The 25,672-nt window shown below is 43.1% G+C and overlaps 2 protein-coding genes across 8 annotated transcripts in view; one reads left to right on the top strand and one right to left on the bottom strand.

Moving 5' to 3' along the window:
- Positions 1 to 25,559, bottom strand: ANKRD66 (ankyrin repeat domain 66). 6 transcript variants are annotated; one of them, XR_011251095.1, is made up of 8 exons: positions 24,898 to 25,559; positions 23,601 to 23,788; positions 15,310 to 15,537; positions 14,199 to 14,316; positions 11,951 to 12,128; positions 9,983 to 10,211; positions 1,975 to 2,251; positions 1 to 786 (listed from the first exon to the last, which is right to left on the bottom strand). XR_011251095.1 is itself a non-coding variant. In XM_069562702.1 (7 exons), exons 5-7 carry the CDS (start codon positions 12,111 to 12,113, stop codon positions 2,050 to 2,052), a joined length of 594 nt encoding a protein of 197 aa, XP_069418803.1. In that variant the 5' UTR covers positions 12,114 to 12,128; positions 14,199 to 14,316; positions 15,310 to 15,537; positions 23,601 to 23,788; positions 24,898 to 25,559; the 3' UTR covers positions 1,172 to 2,049. The 6 variants fall into 6 exon arrangements, 4 of the variants coding, with proteins under 4 accessions (XP_069418803.1, XP_069418802.1, XP_069418800.1 ...); XR_011251094.1 differs by lacking the exon at positions 23,601 to 23,788 and having other exon boundaries at positions 24,898 to 25,230; XM_069562702.1 differs by lacking the exon at positions 1 to 786 and having other exon boundaries at positions 1,172 to 2,251.
- PLA2G7 (phospholipase A2 group VII) overlaps positions 24,101 to 25,672 on the top strand; it is a 33,723-nt gene continuing 32,151 nt past the window's right edge. The window contains exon 1 of one of the 2 annotated variants that reach the window (XM_069562696.1): positions 24,101 to 24,692. The gene's annotated coding sequence lies outside the window, so the exon portion shown is untranslated. The remainder of the gene's footprint in view (positions 24,693 to 25,672) is intronic. The other variant, XM_069562697.1, reaches the window with a different exon arrangement.

Below are 25,672 nucleotides of genomic sequence, written 5' to 3'. Positions count from 1 at the left end.
TTTTGTGCAATAAAGTTTTATTAAAGTATAAAAGAGATAGAGAAAGCTTCTCACATAGACATCAGAAGGGGGCAGAAAGAGTGTCCCCCTGCTAGTCTTTAGCCAGCTGTTATATAGCTACTAACAGTCTGCTAATCAGAGAAAGGAAACGTCTCAAAACTCAGAAACTGGCACCAGGTCCCTCACCCAAAACATACATTTTGAGATAACATTGGCACGAGGTGAGTTGTCCTGGGCCATAAAATGGTTGACATGAATCTTGAAGGGAGGCAGGTTTCCAAGCAAATACAGTCTCATTAATATAGCTTAAGAGAACATTTGCATAAGTAAATCATGCTGGTTTGTCAAGTCGGTTCTGAGTCTTAGGCTCTGTCCTCTGTTCTGAGGACAGAGTCTAGGGCAAGCATGTTGTTCATTAACAAAGCTTAAGACAAACATTTCCATAAGATTTGAGAAAAGTTAAGTTCAGGTGGAACCAGGTGTCATCACGGCAACAAAGAATTTTAAAAGAAACCTCTTTTTAAATTTGTATAGAGAAGTGGAAAAAATATAACGCTAGTAATTTGCTTCCTCCTGCTGCTTAAGAGAGAGATAAAAAATGTCTGGCACTTGCAGCCTATTTCCTCCATCTGGAGACTCCTGTCCTTCCTGCCTGTTACCCTCTCAAAACCAGCAAGCCCAGGGTATCCCCATTCACACTCCCAGAAGAAGACGCAGTGGTCCAGCTCGAGCTGCTGCTTGTTGAGGACCAATACAAGGATGGCAAGCAGGAACCACGTCTATAAACTGCAGGGATGAGAGAAAGAAAATTGATGCTCCAGAGGGATGAACACTAGCCAGGGTGTCCTCCACAGCTACACTGGTTTCCTGTAAGATGCTCAAGCGTTTATTTATTTTAGAAAATTCAACCTGTATTTATATAAGTATTGAGGAGCATATAATTAACACAATGTCAGGTGCCTCAAGACATTGATTTTGGCAGAAAAATTAATAAACTTAGAATGCGGGATAGACAGTTCAAGGGCACCAGATCAGCAACTTAGTGGAGATTCTAAATATTGTCTGTTTCTACTGTAGTACTGTTTCAGAAGGAAACAAAAGCAAGCCACCTATGCAATTTTAAACACTCTACTAGCCACATTTTTAAGAAACTGAAAGGAGAAAGGCAAAATTCATGTTAGTAATATGTTTTATTTAATCCCACTATTCAAAATATTATATTTCAACCTGCAATTAATATTATTGATGAGCTATTTTACATTTTTTATTCTAAGTCTTAAAATTACCATCTGTACTTCACATTTATAGCATATAATACCTGATCTATATTTAGATATCCTAAAATATACAGTTGATCAAGTAAAGTTATAGTTACAAGTTCCATGATTTTATCCCAGCTCCCATAAGCGGAATAAAATTAAGGTTTTTAGTTTTTTACTGAGCTAATGTTATGGCCAAATTTTTTCTGCTAGATTGTGGGCTTGTACCCCACCTACACACACACACACACACACACACACACACACACACACACAAATATCTGGAAACTCAAAGCTACATCTCTTCACTTCTTTTCTTGGTCTATATGACAACAAGTAATTTTTTTTTTTCATAGATTAACTGACGTGAGAATGTTAGAGATGTCTGAGATTTTGTTGTTGCTTTTTTTTTTTTTCCATTGAAACAACTAAGTTTCCTTAGCAGAAGTTTTCTTTGCCCCTGAAACTCTGTAATTGCACATAGAGGCTCAGGAGATGCTGACAGTGCAAATCACTGATGACAAAATGCAAGCAGCTGATACTTGCCTTCTCTTGGTAGCTCCTGGAGACAATGGGTATTGACATGGAGGGAACAGCCCATGTATAGAGTGCCCAGGCTGGACTCGAGGATTGAATGACAGATCAGGAGCTACCAGTCAAAGCCATGTGGGTAATTGAGGATCTTGGAGTAAAATCATGCCAGGACAACACATACCTTACAACACCTAGTCCGGCACATGGAAAGTGTCCCGCCAGGTAACACAGCTACAGTCCCTGGGAGGTGGGCCTCTCATGCTCTCCTCTCCTTGGTATTGCTGAGCCTGCTGGGGCCTCCGGTTTTCTTGCTCTTTTTCTGATTAGTGTTTTTATTCCAGGAAGGAAGAGACAGCTCCAGCTCCCTCTTCTTGGCATCCCAGTCTTCATCTCGCTGATCAAGTTGCAGCCCCATCCGCCTGGCGGCCTGGCGATATTCCCGGCACTGGGGTTCAGCCCTAGGAGAGGGAAGCCAGCTCTCAACCCCCGACCCCTGCATCAGACAGCATGTCCAGTCTGTGGAGGGGCCTCTCCTCTGCCTTCTGCATGTGGCCTGGGCACCTAGGCCATCCACTCAAGGAGAAATGAGGCCAAGTTCAAGCATTTCCAAGTGTACACGTAGAGAGGTCTCAGACACTAAAGAAACTATCAGTACTTTGAGGTGGAGAAGACTGGGGTGCTTGGGTCAAATGTTCATAGAATCAAAGACAAGCACTTAGCTTGAAGGCCCTGCTCATTTTTAAAATGCTCACATCAATACAGGTCAAGAAAGACTGCCCTGTTTGTACGTATGCTGGAAGGCTTCTTGATGGTCGAAAAGGGAGGGGACCCCATCCCATAGTAAATGTGGACATGTACCCACAGGTCTGTATGATGGGATCCATCTTAGAAAAAAGTTGCTCGTGCTTCTTGGGAAGGGTTCATGGACCATCCGGGTAAAAAAAAGAAACAAGATAATTGGCCAAAGATAAACAAAGACCCGGAAGGACTAGCCTATGTACGTGATTTCCATACTGCTTTCCGCCTTGCTCAGAACACCTCACTCCTCTCTGGGTGCGTATCTCTGCCTAGTGTCTGACTTACTGTGCTCCTCATTAGAGAGGATGTCCGTACCATTTCTCTCTGAGTGTATATCTCTGCCCTGCTTCTGAGTCATATAAACAAACTGTTTTCCTGTGTGCTCTCCCATACATTGTGAAAGTGAAAGTCACTCAGTCGTGTCCAACTCTTTGTGACCCCATGGACTATACAGTCCATGGAGATCTCCAGGCCAGAATACTGGAGCGGGTAGCCATTCCCTTCTCCAGGGGATCTTCAAAACCCAGGGATCGAACCCAGGTCTCCCGCATTGCAGGCGGATTCTTTACCAGCTGAGTCACCAGGGAAGCCCCCTACTCCCCCCGCCCCATACATTGTGCTGTGTTTCTAATAGTAAACTTTGTACCTTTTTGTACAGCTTTTGCTTCCTTGAAACATTCTTGTTTTCAAACAGGGGCAAGAGCCCAGGGCCACTTTGCTTCTCGCCTCTAGCCCCTGGTGAGTAGTGGCTAGGGCTCTTGGTTTCCATCCAGGTTACCCAGGTTTAATTCCTGGGCAGGGAACTAAGATTTTGCTTCAGGACAGCTCACTGCTCTCTCTCTGAGATCAGAAGACTGTTTTCCTTCATTTATCTATTTTATTTAAAGTTTTTTTTTTTTTTTAATATGGACCAGGACTGAAGCAACTTAGCAGCAGCAGCAGGACCATTTTTAAAGTCTTTATTGAATTTGCTACTGTCCATGGGGTCACTAAGAGTGACTCACGACTAAAGCTGCTTAGCACACATGCACAATATCGCTCCTGTTTTAGGTTTTGGTTTTGTGGCTGTGAGGCATGTAGGATCTTAGCTTGAATCGCCTGCAATGGAAGGTGAAGTCTTAACCACTGGACCACTAGAGAAGTCCTGTCGTTTATTTTTTAATGGCATATTTCACTGATTATAAAAGCTGTGTCTGTTCATTGTAGAAAATGTTAAAGTACAGGAACATGTAGAGAAGAAAATAAAAATTACAGTCACGTATATGTTGCATGTATAGATAGATTTATGTAAAGCATAGTTAGATGATATATATACAAATGAGATATATATGTATATATAAATCATAGAATCAGTGATGGAAAAATAGATGAACCAATCATCAGACATGCACAGGCAATGGGAAGCACCCAAAAAATACTGTTTTGTATATGAGGCCAAAGGTGAGTATGTGACTTCTTTAAGGACACTGGTGAAAGCCAGTTCACAGAGATAGTATTTGAGTCAGCATGAGGACAAACGCAGTTTGAGAGGATAGATGATTGTATAGCCAGAGCAAACAGTATTTAAAATGCAAAGCATGATGAAATGCACCATTCATTCAGTGGGTAGCAAACCAGCTTGTTCCCCAGCTCCTGTGCCCCCAACAAGAGGGAAATGACCTCTCCATATTCAGACCACACAGTGCCCCTCCTCCAGCCTGCACTGCCTACCGTGCATTAGTGTTATTTACATAAACAAGTTACCTCTTCTCGGAGACAGAGAGCTTCTTATTGCCCAGCATTGTATTTGCTGTATCATTACATCCTTTTTAGTATTTAGTTCAATGGCATGCATATGAAAGTGAAAGCGTCAGGCCCCCAGTCGTGTCCGACTCTGAAACCCTATGGATCATAGCTCTGTCCATGGGATTCTTCAGGCAAGAATACTGGAATGGGTTGCCATTTCCTTCTCTAGGGGATCTTTCCAACCCGGTGATAGAACCTGTGTCTGCTACATTGCAGGCAGATTCCTAACTGTCTGAACCACCAGGGACCTGCTGCCATGCACATAGTAGGGTTCAAAAATAATTGTTTTCTTAGATTTTACTGAAGTAGAGTTGATTTACAATGTTGTATTAATTTCTCCTGAAAGAAATATTTGTTGAATGAGAGATTGACAACTTAAGACAAGCTGAATCAAGGACTAGCCCTAGTCCAGTGGCTGAGACTAGCCCTTCTGCTGTGGGGGACATGGATTCCATCCTTGACAGGGGAACCAAATCCTGCCTGCTGTGTGGCCAGAAAAAAAAGAGAGAGAGAGAGAGAGAGAGAATTTATTGAATTGAATAAAAACAAAAATACAACATATCAACTTAAAATAACTATAAGGGGAAACTAACACTTTTAAAAAGAAAAAAGTGAAAATCTGAATTGAAAGTTGATTGTTCCACTAGGATACCTAGAATATTCTGAAAACCGTCAAATCCTGTCTAAGCTTCTTTTGATATTCTTTTATATTTTTTTCCCTTCATCATCCTAGCCCATGACCTCACCTACTTGCAAAATGAAGCATTAGAAGATTCCTTATGTGATCTCCTTGCCTATAGGGTAAGTACATTCAGTCCAACGTGCACAGCATCATTGCCACCTTTTCCCCTACAGGAGTAACTTAGCTAGAGCCTCTGTTTCATCTTGCCAGTCCTCTGATGAGTTCACATCCACTTGCTTGCTCACCCATCCAGCCTTATTCTCTTTTCCTCTCCACTGTGAAGGCTCTATTCTGCCAGAGCCACTCATCCCTTCTTTGTCTTTCCACTTCCTCACATCCACACACAACCTACATGCATTTCCAACTTGGTACCTTCACTCCAAATCAGCAATCTTTCTCCCTCCTCCATTAACCAAGTCTTAGCTAGCTTTTAGGATCCAGATTAATTTCTCCTTAATCAGAATTCCTTCCCTCTAAGCCCCAGCTGTCACAGCAAAGTTCCTCATAGGAGATGATAAGTAGAAATGACTTACACGTGATGTGGTTGATTGCCCTTTGTTGTATTTGTCTGCTCAGCGCTGCCTGCCCACTTTTCCTGGTAATAGCACTCATTCCCCATTATATGGAAGAATCGCTCCTCCTCCACTTCAGTTACGCTGCAATCGGGTATCCTAGTCATTCACCCACCGGTTACTACAGAGGGGCTGAGATTATTCAGAGAAATTCAGTAGAGGAGAACCAAGGAACCTCAGAGGCCCCTGAGGAATTCCAGCATCTCAAAGGCATGCAAGAATAGGAACTTAGAAAAATCATGAGAAGAAATGGCCCTCGAGTAGGAGAACCAGAAGACAGCAGCAGCAGATAAAACAAGGAAGAGCAACCAAATACCAGATTAAGTGGAGGTAAGATGTGCACTGAAAAGAGGCCATTAATTTAGCAGTGAGATCTCCATGAATGAGAGCTGATTCAGTACGATGGGGGAAGAAGTCTGAAGAGTCGGGGAAGAAGTAGAGACTATTGCATAGAGGACCTTTCAAGTAGCTTAGAAATGTAGGGAAGAGGAAAGGCATAGCAGACACTGGAAGGACCTCTAACTCTTCGTGTGTTTGTTTAATAAAAGCTATCTGAGCATGTTCAGAAGACAAAGAGAAGGGAAGAGGAGGAATAGAGAAAACTTAAAAATACAAAAGATGAAACAAAGAACAAGGAAATGATGATCTTGCAGGAGACATAAAGGTTTGGATAAAGGATCTATTTGGAGGGATAACGCTTGCCACAGATGGATGGATGGGAAGGCAAGAAGGAACAGATATATATAATATGTTGGTTTGAGAGGTTTGAAAATGTTTACCCATGACTTTAACATTCTTTATGAAGTGGAAGGCATACATTCTGAAGGACAGGCTGAGATGTGATGGGGACTTGCAATTGTCAACAGTTGAGAAGGACAGGAAGCAGCGGCCAGAGTAACTAAGGGCTTGGCTGGAGATGGAAGTCTTAGAACTTCTGGTGATACTGCTCGACTTATTTGTGGTCTTTTCCCGAGAAGAACAAGAACAGGGATGGAGAAGACAGAGACCTACCCAAGGCTAGGAATTCTGGGTATATACTATAGAAGGACCAAGGGGTGGGAAGTTAAAAATAGTGGAAAAAGAGTGAAAGAAGCAGTGTATCAGGGCACAGTAAACAAGAGAAAAGGGTGTTTTGCTCACCGTTCAATTCTACAAAGGTTAGCCTGCTGCAGTTACTCTCTGCACAGTACACTCTGTGCTTCAGACAGAAGAGATTGAGGAGATGAGGTACTTCATTCAGTACTCTGTGCTTCTGACAGGAAATGAAAGATGATGACAGGATGCTCTGTGCTTTGGATAAGTAGGTTCTTTAGTTAGATGTGTCTCAGGAAGAATTGTAATGAATCCAAAGATTCTTGTATCTTCCCATACATAGAAAAGCACTATAATCATCACACCTCTTCTTTGTGATGACCAGTAATCTTTTACCAAGATGTATCCTTGACTGCACGTATTCCTTTAACCAAAAAAATCATATATAGACTAGCCTTGCCCCCACCTCTTGAGATCAGTTTCTCAGAACTACTGAAAGGCTATCTCCTGAGCTAAAGTCCTCAGTAAGACCTCAAATAAAACTGAACTCACAGTTCTCATGTTGCGCTTTTTTCCTTTTAGCCCACAGTGTCCAGCTGGCAGACAGAAGGAAGATAGTAAAACCTTCAGGGAGGTGAGAGGATGGAAGGGAAAGAATTTGAATAAGACGAAGTCTGGGACTCAGATACCTGCTGCTGCTGCTAAGTCACTTCAGTCGTGTCCGACTCTGTGCGACCCCATAGACAGCAGCCCACCAGGCTCCCCTGTCCCTGGGATTGTCCAGGCAAGAACACTGGAGTGGGTTGCCATTTCCTTCTCCAATGCATGAAAGTGAAAAGTTAAAGTGAAGTCACTCAGTCGTGTCCGACTCTGTGCAACCCCATAGACTGCAGCCTACCAGGCTCCTCCGCCCATGGGATTTTCCAGGCAAGAGTACTGGAGTGGGGCGCCATTTCCTTCTCCAGTGCATGAAAGTGGAAAGTGAAAGTGAAGTCGCTCAGTTGTGTCTGACTATTAGTGACCCCATGGACTGCAGCCTACCAGCTCCTCTATCCATGGGATTTTCCAGGCAAGATACCTGCATGAGGATTCAAAAACTGGGAAAATGAAGACAGGGAGTCATGGTCACAGGGTGGTATGTTACAGTCTTAGAGGGTCCAGGAAACAATGCTGCTGATGTTGAGGTCTGCAACAGATGGAGATTACTGAATGCAGGCGATGACGGCAGGGTCAGGGAGAAGAGAGAATCTTAAAGTTAGGACTCAAGGTTCTGCCTGTATTTCCCAAATCACCTTAATGATTATTTTGAATATTTTTAGATGGGACACCACTTTTCAACATAAGCAAAGATTTTACTGGTTTAACTTTCTGAAGATGACTGTATTTCTGAGAAGGGCATTTCACTATCACCCTCGTTCCCCAACGAATCTACGGTTAGATTTACTCTTGATTTCGTTTTGGTTTTCAAGCAATGTTGTCCTCACTCTGCTCCTTTACTGTCTCAACTATGAATTACTTATTAACCTAACCAGATTATGTTGATGCTGTTGTTTAGTCGCTAAGTCGTGTCTGACTCTTTGCGACCCCATGGACTGTACCCTGCCAGGCTCTTCTGTCCATGGGATTTCCCAGGCAAGAACACTGGAGTGGGTTTTATTTCCTTCTCCAGGAGATCTTCCCAACCCAGGGATCGAACCCACAGCTCCTGCATTGCAGGTGGATTCTTGACTACTCAGCCACCAGAGAAGCAGCCAGATTATGCATTCTTCAATTTTATCAACATCCCTCTCAGAGCTAGAACCTTCCTGTACATGAAAGTGAAGTTGCTCAGTCATGTCCGACTCTTCGCAACCCCATGGGCTGTAGCCCGCCAGGCTCCTCTGTCCATGGGGATTCTCCAGACAAGAATACTGGAGTGGGTTGCCATTCCCATCTCCAAGGAATTGAACCCAGGTTTCCTGCATTGCAGGCAGACTCTTCACCCTCTGAGCCACCAGGGAAGTCCAATCATGTACATGCTGCTAAGTCACTGCAGTTGTGTCCAACTCTGTGCGACCCCATAGCCGGCAGCCCACCAGGCTCCCCCGTCCCTGGGATTCTCCAGGCAAGAACACTGGAGCAGGTTGCCATTTCCTTCTCCAATGCATGAAAGTGAAAAGTGAAAGTGAAGTTGCTCAGTTGTGTCTGACTCATAGCAACCCCATGGACTGCAGCCCACTAGGCTCCTCTGCCCATGGGATTTTCCAGGCAAGAGTACTGGAGTGGGGTGCCATTGCTTTCTCCGAATCATGTACATAATTGATACTTAAGTCTATTTGAATGATTGGCTGAGAGAAAAAACAATTAATGGGTGCTAGAAAAGTTCTTAACTTTCGTGAGTGTGTAAGTAGGAGAGTCACAGATAATTAGGCATTTTAAAAAGTAGAAGGCCCCTTATGGATGATAGCAGCCTAATTCACCTGCTTCATTTAAAATATGAGGAAACTGAGGGCCAGGAAGGAGACAATTTGTCTAAGGTGACAAAGCTGGTTTGAAGAGTTTTCGAGCATCTGAAGGGGGTCCAAGAATCTTGTACTATCTCCCCTTTTCAGATTTGTGTCCCACTTCTCCTATCTCAGATAGTTTATGTATAGTCTAAGATAACAATTATAATTATTATATATTATTAAAATTATTGTAATAATCATGTACAGTTATAATAATTATAACATTGCATAATTTTAAAACAATAGATTTTTCCAGAAAAAATATAATTTTTAAATTAATTAACTGCCTGACATGCCTTTTCTAATTTTTATTTTCTGTAAGGTAATGACAACTTTTTAAAAACTGGAAGTATAGTTGATTTACAAAGGTGTGTTAATACCTGGTATACAGCAAGGTGATTTTGTTTTACATATACATATATGAATATATATATTCTTTTTTCAGATATTTTTCTCTTATAGGTTATTACAAGATATTATAAGATATATTGAATATAGTTTCCTGTGCCATACAATAGGACTTTGTTGTTTATCTGTTTATATATAGTAATGTCTGCTAATCTCAAACAATAGCTTTTGATATTATATTTAATTATAATCTAAATATTGTAAAATAATATAATTTCCACCCCAAACTAGTCATTTCAATGAAATATTAATAAAAACTCAAACAACGACTGGTTGGATTGTGTCACTTCATTTTCAGCAGCCTGAGACCACTGAATTGGTACAGACCTTGGTCACTGGTTCTATTTTTCACTGTAAATACAGTCCGTGGGGTCACAAAGAGTCAGACACAACTGAGCATGGAGCACAGCACCAAAGGAAACTTACTTTTCCAGGAACGCCACACAGGCTTTCTGCCCATAGATCTGTGCTATCCTCTTTGGCGTGTCTCCAAAGAAGTCGGGGGCGTCGATGGCGGCATGCAAGGCATGGAGGGCTTTGAGCACGTTCAGATGGCCTGATTCAGCTGCAAAATGAGCGGGGGTCCAGCCCACATCAGTTACCAGGCACGGCCGGGCTCCGTGTTCTATCAGGAGCTGTAGCACCTCCATGTGTCCTTAGATGAACCCAGAAGAAACAGGAGGTTAAGATGAAAGAGTCTCCGCCAGGCTGAGGCCAGAGCTAGCCTAGGTGGCACAGAAGAGGGGGAGACATTTGCCCTTGAGGCCCCTCCAGTTTCTTAGCATCACCCCTTCCTCTGTTCTCCCTCTTCTTACCAGGGACTCAGGGCCCCACCTTAACCCCTTTGCTCCTGTTCCGGGTCTGAGCCCTCGAAGGATTCCCTCTGCTCCTTTCAGGATGCTCCCCTCTCTTGTCCATTCTTGCAGATGCCACCCAAGAATTTGCTTTTTCTCCTAAGTTACTCTGTCCACTCTCCAACTCCCCATCTGAGCTGGCACCCATACGTTTCCCTCTGCTTTCAGCAGTACCAGTGCTGATTGCAAAACCAAATATTTTGTAACAACAGGGATGGACCTTGAGGGGCATGATCCTAAATGAAATAAGGCAGACAGAGGAAGACAAATATCATATGATCGCACTATAGGCAGAAGCTAGAAACAAAAAACTGAGCTCATAGCTACAGAGAACAGAGTCCTGGGGTGTGGGTGGGTGTGAAATGGGCGAAGGTGGTCAAAAGGTACAAACTTCCAGTTATAAATGTCAATAGGATGTAATATATACTATGGTGACTATCATCAATAATACTCCATTGCATACTTGAAAGTTGCTAAGAGGGTAGATCTTACAAGTTATCACAAGGAAAAAAATATATATGGTGACAGAAGTTAACCAAGTTATTGCGGCATTTGACAATTTATGCAAAAATGGAATCATTATGTTAGACACGAAAACTGATATAATAATGTATGTTAATTACATCTCAATAAAAAATACTTTAAGTCCCAGTCATGTGAAAACTAGCACAGATTAAGTGCTCATGCTTTCTAGTCATATAGATGTGGGTTTATACCTGAGAATAAATACTGCTTGCTAACCATAACAACCCAGATGAGAAACAAACGGCTGAAGTTTAGTTTCCTTATTTGTATAAAATATCACTTATCTCACTGAGTTCTTCAGAAGTACAAATGAAATCACCGGCAAAAAGTACATAGCACAGAGACCGGCATTCAGCAAATGTTCCACTGACAGGTGCTTTAGTATAACTCCATTCGCTGTGCTTAAATTTCTGCAAAATTCTCCCAACTGATTTCTTTGGCTTGCTTCCTGCCAGCCCAGTCTCCGTACAGGAGTCGAAACAAATTTTTAAAAAGCAAAGTTGACTATCACACTTTCCTAACATTCTTTAATGGTATTCTATGGCTGAAGGTCTTCACAGGCCCCTTGGTGGAGTTTCTGCCATTTTCCTTCTACAGTCCTATAACCGAGACTAGTTTAGCGTGCCCCTGGCCATGAACAAGACAAAGTTCCTGTCCTATGAGCAGGAACGATGCTCCATTTCCGCTAGAGGTTAAGAGGGCAGAGGGCTAGTATTAATTAGGAGTCCCTACGTGCTAGGCAATGCACACTCACTATCTTCCTGAATTTTCACCGCAAAACAGCATTACTGCTCTCATTATGCAGATAAATAGACCAAGACTCAGAGATGTTAAATAAGTTGCCTAAGGTGCTACAACTAGTTTAAGTGGTGGTGCCAGGACTGAAATGGTTGCCATTCATGTGTCTGATTTCCAAGAAATGTTCTTTCTGCTACCCCACACCGACTGCCTACCTGGAACCTCATGAACAGTGGTCTTGAAAGGAGGGTCCTATATATAGGCATTGCCCACTCACCCTTGATCGCAGCCCAGTGAAGTGGGGTTCGGTCATTCCAGTCCACGTCCTTGTAGTTTGGGTTACAGAGACCTTTCTTCAAAATCTTTTTCACTGAATGGTAGTCCCCTGCAGCCACAGCTTGGTGGAGCTTTGTCATGTCGGACAGTTTGGTCAACTCCATGATCAAGAAAAGCAACTGTGGGAAAAGCATGCTACTTAGGAAATTCTCTACAGCACTTGACTTCCAGTGAGTGGTTCCACAGGGTTCCCACTGTTTACTTTCTTTTTTACTTCATACATTTGCATCCAGGGTTGCTTCATGTGTGTGCCCTATTGAGGGTGTATTGGATCTTAGCTACTATGTGGTTAGTGCCTGCCGATGCCCCATCCAAAACCTTTCAACAGTTCCTTTCTACCTATAGGATTATAGGCTAAACTCAAGGGCTGACATTTGCTAATTGGCCTCAAACCACTTCCCAGTACTACTTCCCACTCCTACTCCAAAGTGATAGCAGTGTGACCCTGAGTTAGTTGCGTAACTCTGTACCTCATCTTTCTCATCCAAAGAGTGAGTATAATTAGCCAGGGTCTTGTGAGGACACAAGGACAATTCATGTGAACAGTCTATACTGGACACAGACCAGGTAATTAACTATCGTTGCTACACGAATTCAAGAGATGGTGAGTGTGTGGGGTTGTTCAGCTATGTCTGACTCTTTGCAGCCCTTTGGACAAGAGCCCACCAGCCTTCTCCATCTGAGGAATTTTTCAGCAAGAATTCTGGAGTGGATAGCCATTTCCTCCTCCAGGGGATCTTCCTGACCCAGGGATCAAACACGCATCTCCTGTGTTTCCTGCACTGTAGGCAGATTCTTTACCTCTAGCCACCGGGAAGGTAAACAAATAAAATGGCTAAATTGTTTACAACATTAAGAGATAAACCCTCAGTTCTCAAATTACAGTCTGTAGACAGGACTTCAGGGAATTTTTCTGGGGATCCATGGGGTCAAAATTCTTTTTTATTATACTATTAAAATGTCATTGGTCTTGTTCACTGTGCTAATGTTTGGCCTGATGGCTCAAAAGTAATGATGTAGAAAACTGCCGATACCTTAGCGTGAAGCAAAGCTGTGTCACCAAACTGAACTAGCAGTCAAGGTTTTCTTCACCATGGTACACACAGAGTGGAAAAAACAAAAAACAAACAAACAAACAAAAAACTAAGTTCTTGAAAGAAATTAAGGCAGTAAAAATTATTTATATCAGGACTTCCTTGGTGGGCCAGTGGTTAAGAATCTGCGTGCCAATGCAGGGGCAGGGGTTCCATCCCTGGTCCAGGAAGGTCTCACAGGGTAAATAAGCCTGCAAACTACAACTAGAGAAAAGTCCACGTATCACAATGTGCTGCCACTAAGACCCAACACAGCCAAAAGTAAATAAATTTTGAAAAAAGGATAGATACTTGGGTGTCAGCCCAAAGTGGTTCTAAATCTCTGAGCGTGCAGGACAAAGACACGTCTTTTGCAGGAAGTGCATATGCTGAGTAACCAAAGATGACACAGGTTATGTTTTATCTTTTTGGCTTGCATTTTTTAGTAGAAAAACTTGACACTGGAGCATTTGCTCAATGATAAAGTGAAATGGGAAACAGAAATACTAGAGGATTTCCAACTTGCAGGTGTCACAAAAAGTCACACCATTGTGTCTGGGAGCCTCTTTGCCCTTCTCATAAACCTTTAAGCAGGTTTATGCAAAAATCAGCCCCATTTGGTTTGCAACTGATTTCATCCCAAGGATATTCCACAACTTCTCATGGGAAAGTTGCAATTTAAGTGTAAGTTTTCAGTGGAATATAAGTAGAAGATTTTTAAAAAAAATGTACAGAGCCAATAAGCACATGAAAAGATGCTTAATATCATTAGTTATTGTGTGTGCATGCTAAGGCACTTCAGTCATGTTCAACTCTTCACTATCCTATGAAATGTAGCCCACAAGGTTCCTCTATCCATGGGATTCTCCAGGCAAGAATACTGGAGTGGGTTGCCATGCCCTCTTCCAGGGGATATTCCAACCCAGGGATTGAACCTGTGCCTGCATTGCGGGTGGATTCTTTACTGCTGAGCTAATGGGCAAGCCCCATTAGTCATTAGGTAAATGCAAATCAAAACCACAATGAGACACCATTTCACAGCCACTGGGATAACAAATAATTTAAAAGGCAAATAATAACAAGTGTGAGGATGTGGAGAAACTGGGATCGTCATACCTTGTGATGGGAATAGAAAATGATGCAGTCACTTCGGAAAGCAGTTGGTAATTCTTCAAAAGACTGAAATTAAACATGGAGTTCTCATATGACCAGAACTCCACTTCTAGGAGTAAACCTAAAAGAAATGAAGCCATATGACCACACAAACACTTGTACACAAATGTTTATAGCAGTATTCTTCAATACAGAATACTTCAAAAAGTGGGAAAATATGTCTAGCAGATGAATGCAGAAATAAAATATGGGATACTCCTATTTTACTGGAATAGTATTTGACAATTTAAAAATGAGGACTTGCTACATGCTACAATTTGCATGAACCTTGAAAACATGCTAAGTGAAAGAAGCCAGTCACAAAAGACCACGTGTTGTAAGAGTCCATATGTGTGAAATGTCCAGAGTAGGCAAATCTGTAGAGACGGAACGTAGATTATTGATGGTCTAGGACTAGGATGATTTGGGGATGGAAAGTAAGCCAAGGAGCATAGGATTTCTTTCTGGGGTGATGAAATGTCCTAAAATTAGGTAGTGGAGGGTGATGCTTTCACAACTTTGAATTTATTAAAAACCACTGAACTGTGTACTTGAAAGAGATGAATTTTACGGTGGTTGTGGTGGTGGTTTAGTCACTAAGTCCGACTCTTGCGACCACATGGACTATAGCTTGTCCAGCTCCTCTGTCCATGGGATTCTCCAGGCAAGAATACTGGAGTGGGTTGCCATTCCCTTCCCCAGGGAATCTTCCCGACCCAGGAAACCTGAGTCTCCTTGCACTGCCGGCAGATTTTTATGGTATGTGAATTATATCTCAAAAAAGCTGTTTAAAACTCATTGATACTATTAATTAGTGCCTTTCTTACAAAAAGCCAAAACATTATTTGTAGAAAACAGAAACAATTCACTAAGCCTACCATAACTGTGAAAATTTAACAAAATTTCCAGCACTAGAATCCCTGTAAATTTGATTGTGCATTTGAATTTCCATCTTTCTCATGACAGGTGTCTCAATGTCAAAAAGTTGTCAGTAAATATAAGTTCTAATAAATAAGAATGATCTGAAATAACTTCAGTAAAGATCTGAAGACAGAATCAATGTAAAAATACTCACTATCTTGTTTGCAATCTGCAATGCTCCGGCTTGGCAGGAAGTCCTCGCTGCCTGTCTTGTTGTGTTCACACCATGGAAACTGACTCCGCCTGCTTCATTAAAGCCCATCAGTCAAGGTCAGCCTCACTAGGTGGGCGGAGACTGTCCGTCTACTGGCTCTGACGCTATTCAGCCGTTCCTGTGTGCTTCTGTAGTTCAACCGAGGTCTTTAACAGGCTGTTTGGAACTCTATTTGATTAGAAACCATGAAAATTAAAAAACAAACAAAAAGATCACCAGTTCCCAAGATACCATGGAGGAGATAAGCTGTTGGTAGCCAGCTCGGAGCAATGAAAACAATATGTGCCCCTCGTTTTCAGCACACTACCATTGTGCTTTAAAAAAAAAAAAAAAAAAGAAGTATTTACTTAAATTTAATTATTATTTATTTGGCTGCCTTGGGTCTTAGTTGTGGCATGTGAGATCTAGTTCCTTGACCAAGGATTGAACCTAGGCCCCCTGCAGTGGACCACCGGGGAAGTCCCTGCTATTGGTTTTTGTTTGTTTGTTTGCTTAATTGTTGGATAATTGCTTTATAATGTTGTGCTGGTTTCTGCCATACAACAATGCGAATCAGCTATAAGTATACTTATATCCCCTCCCTCTTGAGCCACCCTTATCCCACCCTTCTAGGTCATCACAGAGCACCAGGCTGAGTTCCCTGTGCTATACAGCTGCTGCTATTGTGTTTTAATTCATCTCTTACCAATTCTCCCACCCCAGCTAAGCTCAACATACAGAGTAGATGCACAGTAACTTCAAGTTTGAGCTGGCCAGTTTGCCACTCTCTTACAGATATACTGCTTCTGGGTGACCCCCAGTTCAGGATGCTGTGATTTGATCCTTTTCTATCTCCCTCCAATTTGAAAGAAGATAATAACAAGCCTATACAAATTTTACTCTTAGTGCTTTAGGGTCTATTTACAAGTTTAATCATGTGGAGCAGGTACAATTATGATTCCTACTTTACAGAAGAGCAAACTAAGGCCACAGTAATCAAGTAACTCTCCTAAGGTTACAAAGCCAGTCGTTGGACAACTCAGTAGTTTGGCTGCAGTAGCCATGTTCTTATCTATTCTGCCAATGAATATTCAGGACTGATTTCCTTTAGGATTGACTGATTTGATCTCTTTGCTGTCCAAGGGACTCTCCAACACTGCATTTTGAAAGCATCAAAGTCGCTTGCCAAGATAAATCAAAGTTGCTTGCAAAAGCAATTGAAGTTTAAGCTTTCCCCACCTGGGAAACAATGCAGTTCCAGTCTCAAATCAATATTGGGAAAGAGACAACACAAGGAGATAGAATGGTGATATGGGAGCTGGGTGTGGCAGGAAGGAAATTAACTCTTTGTTAAATGCTTTTGTGCATCAGATCTTGTTCTAGGAGTTTTATGGATATTATTAATACTAATGCCAAGTCTGAAGTATAGGTAGTTTCCAAGCAAGGAAACTGAGGCTTAGAGACCTTAAGCCTACTTAGACCAGGTCTGTCTATTTCCTGTTGGGAGCTGAGTGTGAGAACATTAATCAGACTCAGTACCTAGTGGTGTTATTGTCAGAATCTAGATCTCTGGGAAGTTCTGGTGTTCCTTGCACTCAGGCCGGGGAGGGTGAGAGTCAGGGTTCATTTGTGAATTCTGGATCACGTGTTCCCTTCCTCCTATAACCAGCTTGTAGGAGCTTTCATGGCGGTCCCTAGTGGTGCAGTGGTTAAATAATCTGCCTGCCAATGTAGGAGACTTGGGTTTGATCCTTAGGTTAGGAAGATCCCCTGGAGGAGGGCATGTCCTGGGGAATTCCATGGACAGAGGAGCCTGGCAAGCTGTAGTCCATGGGGTCACAAAAGAGTCAGCATGACTGAGTGATTAAGCACACACATGTATTCTAGGAGCTTTCCTGGGGTCTCTTTGTTAGGGAGCAGGAACTTGGTTGACATCTGGGACCATCCCTAGGATCAAGAAGAGAAGGATGTGCTGGGTCTAGGATTCCAGCTTTTCTGCTGATCAGCATAAGCTGGAAATGTGTGCCAATCCAGGGTGAGATTTATGAAAGCTTGTTCTAGGGAGAGAAGATTTGCAGACTGGCTTGTTTTCTCTAAGGTGCTAATTTGCCATCGTGTATCCTTCAGAGACCACCTTCAGAGACACAGCTGTAGTTCTGCTCTCAGCCTCTCCTGTTTCTGCACAACTTGTATGTGGGTCTTTGTAGCTTCATCGTAGGCTGACGTTTGTATGGACTTCACTTCCACTGAGTAGCCTTTGTCCAGACATTTCATCTTCCCTGTCACCTCCTGTAGGCCTGCCTCAGGCTCAATTCCCTTAAGGAAGTCTCTCCCATTGCTCGTTCAGGCCCAGGGTGTCTAAAGAGGCATTGCAGGATGCCTTGTCGCGTTCCCTAAACCTGCTTTCACTTTTAGAAACAGCCACTTTATCAAACACCCATCAAATAAACCAGTTTGAGGATGATACATACTTCTTGTCAGGATCCAGATCAGAAGGACAAGATTCTACAAGTAAAAGCAATACCCCAGCATGGAGACCAGAATGACTGTGTAAAAAGTGAAAGACCTAAATGAAAAGGAGTTTGAGGCCAGATCCTGGAAGGCCACAAACGCCACATCAGGACATCTGGACCTCATTTCTCCCTGTGCACAATAGAAACCATTGACAGTTTCTGAATGGGGAAGTAAGATGATTACAAGTCCAACATTTTTAGAGAAGTAATTTTGTCACAAGGTGGTATAATGTCTTCTGGGGGGAGGGCACCCATAGAAGAAGGAGAAAGTTAGAAGGCTTTAAAAATGCATATACTTTGAGAAAATGTATTGCTAGGGATTCATCACAAAGAAATCATTAAAAACATGTACAAAATTTAACTTTAAGAATGTGCACAGAAGTGCTATTTCAAAAACTATGAATTATAAATAACCTAGTTTTCTAATAAAAAGGTATTAAACTGCGGTGTTGGAGAAGACTCTTGAGAGTCCCTTGGACTGCAGGGAGATCCAGCCAGTCCATTCTGAAGGAGATCAACCCTGGGATTTCTTTGGAAGGAATGATGCTAAAGCTGAAACTCCAGGACTTTGGCCACCTCATGCAAAGAGTTGACTCATTGGAAAAGACTTTGATGCTGGGAGGGATTGGGGGCAGGAGAAGAAGGGGACGACAAAGGATGAGATGGCTGGATGGCATCACTGACTCGATGGACGTGAGTCTGAGTGAACTCCGGGAGTTGGTGATGGACAGGGAGGCTTGGCGTGCTGTGATTCATGGGGTTGCAAAGAGTCGGACACGACTGAGTGACTGAACTGAACTGAAACACAGCTTTCCAGATTTTCATTATGAGGCAAAATAATATACACCCTTTTTAAACGATACTGTATATGTGTATTTATTAGCTTGCTAAAAAGTTAGTATTATACTGTTGTTGTTTAGTTGCTAAGTCATGTCTGACTCTTTTGTGACCCCATGGACTGTAGCCCACCAGGTTCCTCTGTCCATGGGATTTCCCAGGTAAGAGTACTGGAGTGGGTTGTCTTTTCCTCCTTCAAGGGATCTTCCAACCCATGGAACCCACATCTCCTGCATTGAAAGGCAGATTCTTTACCACTGAGCTACCAGAGAAGACCTAGTATTATACTGCTAAGTTAAAATAGAATATTACAAAAATGACCAATAATGTAGTTTATATGTATCATTTGTTTTATGACAAAAAGCTTAAAAGAATATACATTGAATTTAGATTAGTTGAATGAGTGCCTATAACTCAAGCAAACAAAAGAGACATTTTGTAATTGCCAAGGACAGAGATTTTAAGGACTTGATTAGGGTGGTAGCTGTGGAAATGGGAAGGAGAAATTGATGACACTGTAAGTGCAGAATCAGATAACTTGGCAGCTGGATAAGAGAGTCAAGTGACTATGAATCATAGTGTCACTGAGAGAAACCAGGTGTCTTGGACTTAGTACAAAGCCTCCTATATCTTGACTGAGTTTAGTAGGGGTGTTATCAATGACTGGAGCAAGCAAAAATGTCCTGGAGACCGGTTTGGCAAATCAGAGTATATTTACTGAATGGATACAAACAAGTCAGTTGTAACATCCATAGTTCTAAGAGTCCATAAATCAGTCAAGTCTACAGAAGGTATTAAGACACTGCCAAGGAGGAAGGATGGCTAAGCCTGGCATTGGATCATGACTTTGGAAATTGGCTAAAATACTGAATAAAAAATTCTTTGTATTCTCTCCACTTTTGAAATTTAGAGGCATGGGTGTTTGAGACCTGGTATCTTCTGGAAGGGCGTCACCTCTGACTACTGAGCTTCAAATTCCATTCTCTTACTGCAACCGTCTACCTTCCCATTTCTGTCACTCTGCCTCAGGGTAGGTTCCTCCAACCCACTGAAATGACCAATAGTTTTCAGTTTTTCCTGGTTATCCATGTTATTCCTGGTATGTGTGTAGACATGCAGATATGAATTCTTTTTCCTGAAGCTGTATATGTGCGTTTGTGTGTGTGTGTAGTGTGGTCGTATAGATATGAATTCTCTTTCCCTTAGGTGCATGTGTATACATACATATGTGTATACAGATGTATAGATATCTAGGCATACATCTAAATATCAAGTGCTCACTATGCTTGCAAAATATTGTTCAATGCAATTTACATGCATCATCTCTTTTAATAGTCATTGAACTCCTGTGATATAGATGTTGTTATTATTTGTATTTCACAGATTAGGAAGTGAAAGTGAAGTGAAAGTCACTCATTTGTGTCCAACTCTTTGCAACTCCATAGACTATACAATCCATGGAATTCTCCAGGCCAGAATACTGGAGTGGGTAGCCTTTCCCTTCTCCATGGGATCTTCCCAACCCAGGGATGGAACCCAGGTCTCCGGCATGACAGGCAGTTTCTTTACCAGCTGAGCCACAAGGGAAAATATCGAATATGAGGGTTCCCTCATAACCCGAACCTCATTAGGTAATTATTTAACAATTATTTAACCCCTCAGTTAGAGGGGTTACAAGTCTGTAAATTGCCCTAGGCCTTTGAGCTAATAAAGGTAGAACTGATTGGAGCCCAGGTCTGTCTGACACAGCCCTCTTAATTACTGCATTTACCTCTGGAAAGATATCTGAAAAATATGCACCACATTGTTAAATAATTACCTAATGAGGTTGGGGTTATGAAGGAACCCTCATATTTGATATTGTCTCCTTTGTTTTGTTTAGATCTCTATCTAAAAATTCCGTATTTCTACATTAACATCAATCCCTTCCTTTCTTCACTGACTCTGGCTAATTTGCTCTCCCAGGTCCAGGCCCATGTAATCCTCCTCTCTGGCCTAGTTTCTAGTCTGGCAAACTTTCCTTCAGAAAGTTCAACAGACTGCCTCTATGGCTAAGGAGTGGATTCCAGTCACCTCAGGGCTCAGAAAACGTCCAGCATCCTCGGGCAGATCTCCTGACCATCCCCCAGATTTTCACTCTCCTCGTTTTTGCTTTCACTCACACTGTCGCCATATGTCTTTTCTTTTGTTTTCCATTAACTGTCTTAAAAGTCTACACATATTATCTTCGTATCCTCATCTCTTTACCTTACTGACCCCCTGCCTTCACTGCTCTACTATACTCAAGTTGATTTAAGGGTTAACAAGACCTTCCTAAATGGGAAATCTCATAGCCCTTGCTTTAGTCCGTTCTGTTTAATCAACCATGTCAATCATATTTTTAAAACTCCTTTCTCTCTTGACTTCTGCAAAGCTTCTCTTTCCCATTTTCTATCCTCACTTTAACCAACCTCTCCTTTTCATTCACCACCATCTCTTCCTCCTATCTTCTTCCATGAATGTGATGTTACTGGGAATTTTATCTTCTGCTTCTGTTCTGTGTAAACCCTCTGTGCCAATTCCGTGCATATTCTCAGTACTTTTATCTCCTAATAAACGACTTCTGTCCAGGTCTCCACAATTGAGCTTCAGGCCAGTATAGCTAGCCACTCAGAGGTGTGCTGGCTCTCTAGAGGGGACAAAGATCACATTTTGTAGTGTTTGCTAATTCCTATAACATGAGGTTCTCACTGTGATGATTTCAAGCCATCCATGTGAAATCACTGCAGACAGAGATGGAAAATGTGCACTCTCTCCAGCAGGGATAAGTTTTAATTTTAAATTTAAGTAATTTAACTTTTTTTTTTTTTCTTCTACATTCTGTTATCTTCTACGGGACTCAAAGATTTCCAAGTTTCCAGTTATACACTTTCAGTTTTATTGAATCCCATTGTTCCCTCCAGTTTCACTGCTTTAATCAGGATGGGTTAGTTTCTAGGCCAAGGCACAGCCATCACCCAGGGACTTCCCTCCTCCGCTTATCTGCATCACAGTCTCTTTTCCGTGGATCCTGTGCAGTAAGCATACCTTTCACTTCCCACCCCTTCCAAGGAGAATTAAAAACTCACTTCTCAGAAACCTCACAGTCCTGGACTTACCTACATAGGCTGGCTCACTATGGTGTCATTTCCTTAGCCTCCAGGGCTAGTCATCCTTGAAATGGTACCTAATATACAGTTTGCCCTCAATAAACACTGTTTGAAAACACTACTGAGTACATTATTACTATTTATTCCAATATCTTGATTGAAGATACAGTCATCAGAGTTAAGAAGCACTGCTGTGTTAATGCAGAGAAGGCAATGGCACCCCACTCCAGCACTCTTGCCTGGAGAATCCCATGGACGGAGGAGCCTGGTGGGCTACAGTCCATGGGGTCGCTAAGAGTCAGACATGACCGAGCGACTTCACATTCACTTTTCACTTTCATGCATTGAAGAAGGAAATGGCAACCCACTCCAGTGTTCTTGCCTGGAGAATCCCAGGGACGGGGGAGCCTGGTGGGCTGCCATCTGTGGGGTCGCACAGAGTCTGACACGACTGAAGCGACTTAGCAGCAGTAGCAGCAGCTATGTTAATGAGAAATGGAAGTAAGAATGAAAAGGTAAGACACGGCAAAACAGCTCAAAACAGAATCAATTTATAAACAGAAGTGAATTTTTTTCACCACATCAAAACAAAAATAAGGGACTTCCCTGGGGGTCTAGCAACCCACTCTAGTATTCTTACCTGAGGAATCCAAGGACAAGGATCCTGGAAGGCTATCGTCCATAGGGTCACACAGAGTTGGACACTACTGACTTAGCATGGCACGGCATGGCTAGGGGCTGGTGCACTGCAGGGGGTGAGGGTTCAATCCTGGGTTGGGGAACTAAGATCTTGCATGCCTCATAGCATGGCCAAAAATATTATTTTTTTAATTCTTTGAGCTCTTATATTAAAAACAAAAACAAAACCCTTATCAGACCCACCTTATAATCTGTATGTCTATGTTGACTTGCCATCCTTTTGGAATCTGAGGCTTATTTATTCATTTCACTGGACTAGGGTTGCCAGAAAAACTATAGGAAGCCTAGTTAAATTTGAATTTCAAACAAATAACACATAATTTTAAGTATAAGTAGGTTTCAAATATTGCATGCAATCGACTTATACTAAAACCTTTTTGTGGTTTGTCTGAAATTCAAATTTAATGGGGTGTCCTGTGTTTCATTTACTGAATCTGGCACCCCTACATTGGAAACCTTCTTAGGATGTTAGCCTGCTAAATGCTAGCCACTCTAACATCCTCAGAGAGTGTGATCTGATTACAATGAGAGAAGGCATAGAGCTGGCACTGAACAAAGAAATAAACTATTTCATACTAGCCTTCAAGACCTGCTTTCAAAGCCCACCGCCTTTTTAGGTGTGATGATGAATCTTCTGATTTTGTCTTCCAAATCTTCACCCAGTCTTAAGGGCAAAGGGAAGAGGTCCTGAGAGACCTCTTGAGTAGGGTATCATGTTCCCTTTTAGATTAATATTCTGGGGCAGTTTGTATCATAGGAGTTTATTCCAGGAAGTACAGGAAATTGTCACTAGGCTGAGATAGGTTAATTTAAATTTGCATCTATTGTTAGATTTAAGTGTCACAACTTCTTTAAAGATAATACTGTTAAATACCAGTGTGAATGCTTCTCCCATGCCAGGTTCTGTCCTAAGTATTTCATATATATTTCCATTTCATTTTCACAAGGTGCCTCTGACTAATGTATTTTGATTAGCTCCACTTTACTGATGAGGAAACTGAGAAGCAAATAGGATAAAGAACATGCTGAAATTCACGGCCACTAATAAGCATGAGAAAGGAACTATAATCCATGCCTTCTTATCCAGTGTGTGTGTACTACATCAATTCAGTCGTGTTCCACTCTTCCACACTATGGATGGTAGCCTGCCAGGCTCCTCTGTCCATGGGATTTTTCAGGTAAGAATACTGGAGTGGGTTGCCGTTTCTTTCTCCAGGGGATCTTCCCGATCCAGGGACCGAACCCATCTTATTCAGAGTCCTCCTAAAATAAAAAACTAAATAAATTTCATCTACAGACCTGTCAACCTTGCCAAAAATAAAAAATACAAAGAATTAACTGCTCATGAATTTCAAATTATTTTCTCTGCGTCTCTCACTGAAGCTTTAAATGAATAGTATTAAGTTAGAAAGTGGATTGAGGAGAAAGCATTGAAAGGAAGGGATTTCGGTTAAACCCCATGAACTGGGATGGCTCCTTTTAACTCCGTTTCCCCCAATAAAAGCTCTTACTGATTGCCCTTCACTGTATTTACGCAGAGAAATGAAACTAACTCAGGGGCGGGTCTTCCAAGCCGAAGCATCTTCCACATAAGTTCTGAGTTGGCGTCCAATACGCTAATACTACCGAGGGGAAAGCGGGATACGCGGGGCATTGCGGATCGCAGATGGAAAGAGCAGCCAGGGACTCAGTGAAATAAACAAAACAAGGAGTTAATGAAACTGGGAAAGGTCTGATCAGAATAGAGGCTGAGAATAGGAAGCGGGGATGCAACACCTGCCCTCTACACGTGGGGGTAGGTCCCCGGGGGGTAGGGGGTAGAGGGAAATTCATCCGTGGGTCCAGCTTGCGGACTCCAAGCCCTGGGGGTGTGCGGTGTGCGCGGAGCTCGCCAGTCCCAGCGCCCCGATCGGTGGGAGGCCGGCGGCCACACAGCTCCTCCCCGTCCCTCCTCCCGCGGCGCCTGGGCAGGCCAGGGTCGGGGCCAGCAGACCGCCCGGAGCTGAACGTGCGCAAAGCCGGCGCGCAGCCCCCCGCCCCGGCCCCGCGGCCGCGGTGACGCGGTGCCTGCGGGCGACAGAGCCAGCAGTGCTGGGAGCCAGCAGGCAGCAGGCGGGATCATAAAGCCTTGTCCCGGTTCCCGCGAGCAGTTCACCGTGGCGTCCGGGTGAGGAGGGACCCCCGGGCGGGCCGGAGCCCCGTGCGGCCGCGGGCTGGGGGTGGGGTGAGGGTGGGTGGCTGGGATGTTGGGGGATAGGAGGATGGGGTGAATGGGAAAATGGGGGTGCTGGGGAGGCTGGTGCGCTGGGAAGATAGGGATGGGACGATGTGGGTGCTGGAGGTTGGGGGACTGGGACTCAACCCGCACTCACCCCCAGGCTGGAGCTGGACTCACGGTCCCCGCCGCCCTCCTAGCAGCGCTGGATCTTTGCGGGGAGGGTGATGGAATTTGAATTCAGTTCTCCCAGACCTTTAATTTGGAACTGAGAGGGAACACACACACACACACACACACACACACACACACACACGCACACGCACACACACGCACACGCACACACACACGCACACACACACACACAGGAGGGTGATGGAATTTGAATTCAGTTCTCCCAGACCTTTAATTTGGAACTGAGAGGGAATCCACACACACACACACACACACACACCCTCCCTCTGGGGGAGTGTTGCTCCTTCCGGAGCCCAGTGCTGAGAAGCTGCGTAAGACCAGAATCAGAAAAACAAAGCGGTCCCGCCTCGACTCCCTCACACACTAGGGACAACTCAAGAGTTCTAGGCTGCGATACCCTGAATAAGGGAGAGGCTTTTTTTTTTAAGCCAACGGAACTAGAAAGCAGGGAATATATTCTCTTTCCCTTCACCCCCTGGAGCCTCTCGTAGACCTTTCTATCTCTGAAAACGACAAGGTCAGGCTTTCATTCAGACCTGTGTTTCCCGGGAAGGTTGCGGAGGTGAGAGGAGGGAAGAGGGAGCGGTGCGTGGCTGCCCTTGAAGGACTTAGCTGATCAGGTTCTAGACGGGTTTATGTTAACAGATCAGTCTTGCAAAAATTACCTTTGACCCCAGTAAGAGTGCTGAGCCAGGAGGTTGGTCTCTTTGAGTAGGAGCTGGAACTGCTTCAAAGTG

The sequence above is a fragment of the Ovis canadensis genome, chromosome 20, assembly GCF_042477335.2.
Source record: "Ovis canadensis isolate MfBH-ARS-UI-01 breed Bighorn chromosome 20, ARS-UI_OviCan_v2, whole genome shotgun sequence".
Taxonomy (NCBI): Eukaryota; Metazoa; Chordata; class Mammalia; order Artiodactyla; family Bovidae; genus Ovis; species Ovis canadensis.
The sequence above is the reverse complement of the archived record's forward strand: the minus strand, read 5'-3'. Positions and strand labels throughout refer to the sequence as shown.

Bases quoted from the DNA above. Each gene is read 5' to 3' on its own strand.
- ANKRD66 (XM_069562699.1), bottom strand. From the start codon at position 15,417: ATGGGCTTTAATGAAGCAGGCGGAGTCAGTTTCCATGGTGTGAACACA. The intron at 12,129-15,309 runs GTGAGTATTTTT...CTTTTCCCACAG, and splicing joins TGCAGATTGCAAACAAGATA to TTGCTTTTCTTGATCATGGA. The intron at 10,212-11,950 runs GTGAGTGGGCAA...GGTTCATCTAAG, and splicing joins TCACTGGGCTGCGATCAAGG to GACACATGGAGGTGCTACAG.